Below are 7,539 nucleotides of genomic sequence, written 5' to 3' on the forward strand. Positions count from 1 at the left end.
TTTGGAAAGAGAGCCCAACTGGGTCCACCCAGCCTCATAAAATCGCCTCCTTGCACAACCGTTGGTCAAGTAACAATATTTCCTTACAAAGTAGTGCACCCCTGATTGTACCGGTACAGATTAAATTGATTTTTTTTTAATGTTATTTTCTTTATTCTTATTACTGATATTTTATTAAAAAAAGTACAGTACATTCAAACTAAAAATTCTGTAGTTAAAATTTCAAATATTTAAAAATTGGACTTTTTTAAAATAAAGAAATTAAAACAAAATTAATAAGGTTTATAAAATATTTTTATAGGTATTAGAATCTTTATTATTTGTAATCGTTGGATATACTTACCGCTCAAGAAATAACTATAAAATCTTCAAACCAATGGCATATCGGTGCTTTTTTTGAATAGTAGTACATCTGACAAAAAAAAGTTTTATTTTTATTTTTAAATTGACGTGTTCGAAAGATATTACAGAAGACTGGGGTTTCCCTAGATTGGTCCTTCTATAGACTATCCTAAAGCAAGTAGGGTTATGAAAAAGTAACAGGAGTCTACGGTACAATCTATAGAATACGTAAAATATAAAATTTGCTTTTTTTTTAATTATCAGATGTGCTACCATTCAAACAAAGCAGTACTATAAACTTGCGAAATTTCCTGTGTAGCAAATAAATTAAATTGAACTTTTCTTGTTCTTTATCCTTAGTTATATTTTATCATTAACAGATTACCTAAATTATGTTCTCTCTTTTATTGGGTATGTAATAATATAATTGTACCATAAATGGTATAAATAAATAAACATCTGTCTGAATATAGTTTTGAGTTATTTTCCGAAAAGAAAAACTATCAAGGATGTAGGGATCACCAGATAACTTCCATTTTCCCCTAGCGTCCATTTGTAAATGTAAATGAACATTAGCAGAAAACAGAAATACAATCTATTTTTTAATAAATAAAATAATCAGTAATAATGTCATTATATATTTAAAAACTTTTAAAAAAACCTGCCTTCAAATAGTTAGCAGTCAGAGGCACTGTATGATGGCCACGTGCTCTCCTCTCATCATCAATTTCGGAACGTAGCGCTCGCACTGTTCGTTCTTGGGTCCGACCTTCGTCACCGTGACGGGAGGAACCGATACGCGGTGCCTTGGGCTACCTCTGGTCTCAGCTGGAACAAGAAAATCTTCTTTAAAAAAAAAAAACATTAATGATTACTATAAATATTCAATATTTTAAATCACCATAGAGTAACAATATGTGTATAAAAATAAATAAATTTGAAGAAAAGGGTGGCAAAGAAATTTTAGCGAGTTGGCCAATTAAAACAACGTTAACTAAACAAGGTAATTATATTTTCGCTTGTGAATTGATTTGGAGTGTCTTTTGGGGATATCAAAATTTTTTTCCCATCATCTCAATTTAATAAAATTTGTATGTGAATGAAGTAAGTGTTAGAGAATTGCCTTTTGGTGGTAATAAATTGTTTTATTACCCCATCCCCCCGCCATTTTTTGGTAGTTAATTAAATCATAATACTATCTTAAAGTAATTCAGAATTTTTTTTCTCGGATTTTAAGACTCTCTGTCCATCTAAATAAAATTAAAGGATTAAATTCATAAGTGAATTAAATTAGTGTTAGACAATTGCCTTTTGGAGGTATCAAATTTTCTCCCATCTCTTAATTTTTTTCTGGATTAGGGAATTACCCATATCTACAAAATCCCCAAAGTGAGTTAAGGGGTTGAAAAATTATACGTGAATTGAATTGGTTTTAATAAAATACCTTTTAAGAATATCAACTTGATACCTTCAACCACTCATTTTTTTTTTTTTTTAGCAGTTTTTTAGGTATAGCGCACCTCTACAGTAATTCCAAATCGAGTTGGAGGTTTGAAAATTTTTATGTGAATCAAGACGGTGTTAGTAATGTCTTTTGAGAGTTTCAAGGTGTTTCTCCCATCCTCCCCCACTTTTTTTCAAAGTTTTGATGGTATTGCGCGCCTCTACAGAATCTCCAAATTAAAGTGGAGGGTTGAAAATTTGTATATGAATTAAGTTGGTTTTTGGGGAGTGCCTTTAAGGGGACTAACTCTCCTTCAACCACACTATTATTTTCTCGTTTTTTAAACGCATTAATGAAACAATTAGAATTTCCTCTATTATCCTAACAAAAAGGAGAGAAAAATACTCTAGTCACTGAGATCGACTGTTCACAATTCGTTTTAAATTAGGTGATTTTAAAATTATAATATTTTTAAATATCTCACAATTTATACTATTATTATTTTTGGCCGATATTCACACATTCTCAACATTAGTGGTAAAATGGGATATTTATAATAACTTAAAATAAAAAAATATATATATTCAATAAATTATTAATAAGATTAAATACTTCCATTAATTCCATGGCCTCGGGCTATAACTAGACTATAACACCTTAGCTAGACTAATACCAATACCTTATAATGCCACAAGGTAATCAAAGGGAGAAGACTAAGTAAAGTACATAAAATACATTTCAAGAGTACAATAAAAAAAGAAAAGTAAAATGTTAATTTTTAATATTAAATAACAGACACACATAAAAAAAAATTATACGTCACTACAAATTCCAATCAAGTTCCACAACCTTTAGAACTCATAAAAAGTGAAATACCGCAACATAATAATTCACAATCAGATAATAACCATATCTCAACGAATGATGGGTGTGTCACATTTCGTCAAGGCTGGAAAATACTTTAAGTTACAACCGTTTTATTTATTTTTATAAACCAAATATGTGTAATAAAATAAAACATAGTTTAATCGGCATCGTTCAAATGAATTCATTTTAACAACAAAACTATGATTAAAGTAATTTAAGAAAATTAAGACGAAGATTAAATAGGTCTAATAAAATACGATTCTAAAGGTTCGAATTTAAATTGAATTGAGTTCCGTAAGTAAACTAGGTTTTCTTATGCAATGATCTGAAAAATGAGGTCTTAGGAACAATAAAAGCTTGCATAAGAACTGGGTCATTTAATATTGTACTGATTAGCATAATTACAACAACAATTATTGAATTCTGTAGTGGCGCGGTGCTACATAATTCAATAATTTTACATTCAAAATAACACAACAAATAAATAAATACAGAGTATATACGATGACAATAATAAGAAAAAATAAAAGCTAATTTAACAAATGCCAAATATTACAAAAAATAATATATGTGAATTTAAACACGAATATATATATATATATATATATATATATATATATATATATATATAGTCTAATAATTCGTAATTTCTCACAATCTTAAATTAAGCATTATGAACAGTTCTGCAACTTCTTTAGTCAACGGAGTACTCACATATCTCCAAGAGCAACAATAATCCAAATAATAAAATTCTAAAAAACTTCAAAAAATTGTACATTTTATTAACTAAATTGTTTGACTTATTCTTGAAGATAATATTAATCTCCAATATTTATCTAGTATTTATTGGAGATATTTCTTCATTGTCTAATAATATTTTGGCACACTCGTCTGTTCATCCATTCAAAAGACAAAATTTCAGGAATAGATAAAAAGAACCTTGAAAATCGTAACTAAAAAAACCTTGAAAAACTGTCGGTACTTTGTTTTAAAAAAAAATCCACGTAAAAATGAAGTATCAGTTAAATGTTTTACCATGTTACAAAAGTTACACCAAGACTATTTGTTATCAAATTTTATTATACTTTTTTTAACTAAAACTTTTAGAACAACGATTTTTATTTTCAATTTTAGATTCAATAAATGTTATGTAAAATTTCTGTTATTTATTTTTTTTCCCAGATTTAGTTAAAAAAAATAAATGTTATCTGGCCATTTCTAAGAAAATATTTTACATATAAATGAGCTTTATTTTTTTTAATATATCACTATAAAGATGAACAGTGATATTTAAATTATGTTTCACTTAATGGTGAACCATCCTTCACGTTTATTGTGAGATTTTTATATCATCGAATACGATCCCACAAATTTTTTTATTTTTAAATTGATTATGATATAACTAACAGTAAAAATAAAAGTTTTACAATCTTCAAAATCACTAATAAATATTCTGTGCATTAAAATTACCTTATTTCTCATATTATTATCTCATAGTTTAATAATAACTATTTAATATCATATCAGATTTTTAATAAAACTATTTAATGTGTCGAATCAGTACCATAAATTTGATACTGTTCGAGTCTTCAGGAAGATATGGGAGTTAAAAAACAATTTTTTACATTTTTTTTTTTAATTCGTGCTATAAATTTTTTAACTTTGTTTCCGCAATGTATAATGTATTATACGAAATAAATGATTTATTTTTATATGTAATAGTATCAAATCTTGTACCAGAGCTATAAGCGCTAACACTTGTAATAATAAAAAAAACTTATAAAATAAAGAAAGAATGAAATGGTAGATGTCATGTGAAGTTTTAAGCCCATAAACAAGAACGAACCCATAATACAATTTTCAACTAATATCATATTTTTTCATTGGCGCTGATAACCCAAAAACTAGTTTTTTTCGAGGATGGATATATGTTATTTAAAAATCTTGGTAGACCCTAAAAAGTGTACATTAATTCAGATCTCGAAAAATAGTTATTCGGTTGATCACAGAACTTAAATATCTAAAAGAATAAAAATTGGTAAATAAAAATCCTTATGTAATTTTTAATTCCCTAGTTGCGTAATACACGGCTAATAATGATGACGATGAGGTCAAAATGTCAATAAAAATGAGCAATTTAATCACAATAAATTACAGCTGACTCTTAATTTAAATTGCTTTAGGAAAATCTTTGTTTAATGATTTTTAACTGATTATATACAATTTAAAAAATCTTTAGAGTTTAAATGAATTAATTTAATTTACGAATTAATCGAGGATTAATACTTTGCATTGTTAATTAATTTAAAATTATTATTAATCGAGTTAAGTGCTAATTAAGTAACCCAACAAGGATGTTATTAAAAGTAAGGTGAAGATATCCTGGCAGGACCTTAAGGTTAAGGCGGCCTCAAGGCGCGGATCTCGCTTCGAGGTCTGCCCAAGGATATCTCCCCACCACGGCGCCCAGTACCAACAAAGGATCTTTTGTTTTTGTACATCTGCCTACATATCATGAGGGAATTTTATGCTTTATGACTTCGCAAGGGAATAATAATTGTCTAGCAGTCCAAGAATACGGAAAGGTGGAGTAATAGATGCTAATAGTTAGTGGAAGGCACGTGGAGCGTTGATGACATAATTAGTTGGATATAATCAACAAAATATCTTAAAAACCTTACGTATCCTGAAAGGATACCTTAAGGATCCTAAAAGTAAACTTGAACTATTCTTAAGGTAAACCTTAAGTTCAAGTTGAGTAAAAGTTTAAATAAGGCTGGCAGCCAAAAAATTATAATAATAATAGTATTAGGATAGTGTTGTTAATATAATGTTTTAATGTATTTTGATTTTTTCATATTTTATATATGAAATTTAATTTATTACTTTAATTAAAAACAAATAGAGAGGAATAATGATTACTGCGACTTTTATCTATATAAGACTAAATAAGGAGACCAAATTAATTATAAAATTTGAACTGTGAGGAAATAATTATGTTAAGGTAATTGTTTAAAATATTTTTTTTGTTTATTATATTGTTGTAAGTCCCGAAACGTTGTAAACAAATGATAAATAAATAAATATATATAAAATAACATATTCAACGAATAATAATCTAATGATAGTAATTTGTAGTCTTTAGGAATTTTAATGGAAACTATTCGGAATACTTAAACCCTGTTAGACCATTTAATTTAAAGACCATGTAATTGTAGGTTGATATTAAGAGTTTAATCAAAATCGATTCATTAGTTTTCGAGAAAATAGAAAAGAAGTTTAAAATAAGTTGATTTAAACGTTAAAGTTGTTATAACATCTCCAAAAATGGTTATTTTGAGATATGCATTTTGAGCTGGGTGTTCACAATTGAGGGTACATTAAGGTATGCATTTTGCAAACTCATTTCTCAAATGACGATTGATTTATCCCCTGCCATTAAAACCAAATTATAATTATATATCGTATTTTAACCATCAGATTATTGAATATTAATAAATAAACGAGAAATTTTAATATTTAATATTTTTATTATATTTCATTAATTATTACTATCATTATAAATTGTTTATATCATCGTCAAATTTTATTATAGTAAACAAAAATTTCAGTAATCGTAATAAATTAATTTACCTGATAATATTACCAACTTAATCAATTTTCCGTTCAGAAAAATAAAAATACTATATAAACACCAGCATGTATTTATTTAGTAATAATAATTAAATAATCATTGATAATAATAACTAAATTAACTATATCTTAATGGAAAATGAGACACCTTCTAGCGTTTCTATAAATTGAACTGCGAGCAAGACGTAGGCTGGCAGAATTGGGTTAAGCAGATTCTTAAAAAAGCATGGGATCTATTTCTAAGTTGGCGGATTTTTTTTTTGTTATTTTTTTTTACCGCGGCGGGAGGACGTTCACCGCTATCTCTCCCTCGCTCATTAAAACAAACCTCTGTCCAAAAATACAAGATAGAGATGTGAATTTTTTTCATAAAATTAAAATAATCAATAAAAAAACTTTAAAATAACAACACAAAACTCACGCAAACATTTGATGCCGTGTGCTAGTAAATTGGACCGAAAACTTATTTTAGAACATAGTAAAAAGATATAAAAATACTACCCTCTAGAAAATAATTCTATTGATACATTGTCATATTCCATCAAAATGGAGAATCATACACAGAACCTCTTGAAGAATAATGCTAATACCCGCCACGAAATATTTATTTATTTATTTTTTAATAAAAAATATTTCAACTTACGAATTTTCTTGGTAATAGAGAGGCCAGATTACATAAGGTTAAGACATTTAATTGTAAAATGCTGACACCAATAACATCAGACCCATCTGTGATCAGCATAATACTTTTGAGTAATTAATTAAACACGCCTAAAATAAATATATGAATATTTTATTATCCAATAGGTCATCATTTTTCTTTTTTTTCATTAATTAGGACGAGCAGTAATTATCCATTTTATTAATAATAAAATGAATAATAGCCCATATTAACGTGTACTAGGAAATAACTAATAAATACAATAAAATTAGCAAACTTAAACCATATAAATGAAAAGTTATAAATTTTCACCAATTTCGTAAACATGCTTATGTGATGCTAATTTTCATACAAGCATGCCCCTAACATGTGAATAAGAACACATGTCACAATCAAACATGTGACATTTTTCACAGCAAGAATACTTAAAGAAAAATAATAAATAATATAGTCTCATTAAAAGAAAAATATAAATATACTCCTATCTTTATAAATAATCCTATAAAATAATTTTGAATTTCGATATTATTTTTAAGAACAAGAATTAGTTATTTATTAAAATGTTTGATGTTAAAAATTATAAACATAATAA

At 27.0% G+C, this 7,539-nt stretch overlaps 1 protein-coding gene across 3 annotated transcripts in view; it reads right to left on the bottom strand.

The window, feature by feature from the left end:
- Positions 1 to 964: 964 nt before the first annotated feature.
- Lsm11 (U6 snRNA-associated Sm-like protein LSm11) overlaps positions 965 to 7,539 on the bottom strand; it is a 64,021-nt gene continuing 57,446 nt past the window's right edge. For all 3 annotated transcript variants that reach the window (XM_014431067.3, XM_014431068.3, XM_014431069.2), the window contains one exon: positions 965 to 1,170. In XM_014431067.3, coding sequence (XP_014286553.1) covers positions 1,025 to 1,170 — 146 coding nt within the window. In that variant the 3' untranslated portion in view covers positions 965 to 1,024. The remainder of the gene's footprint in view (positions 1,171 to 7,539) is intronic.

This window comes from Halyomorpha halys, unplaced genomic scaffold (genome assembly GCF_000696795.3).
Source record: "Halyomorpha halys isolate HHAL.00 unplaced genomic scaffold, Hhal_1.1 Scaffold943.1, whole genome shotgun sequence".
Classification (NCBI taxonomy): Eukaryota; Metazoa; Arthropoda; class Insecta; order Hemiptera; family Pentatomidae; genus Halyomorpha; species Halyomorpha halys.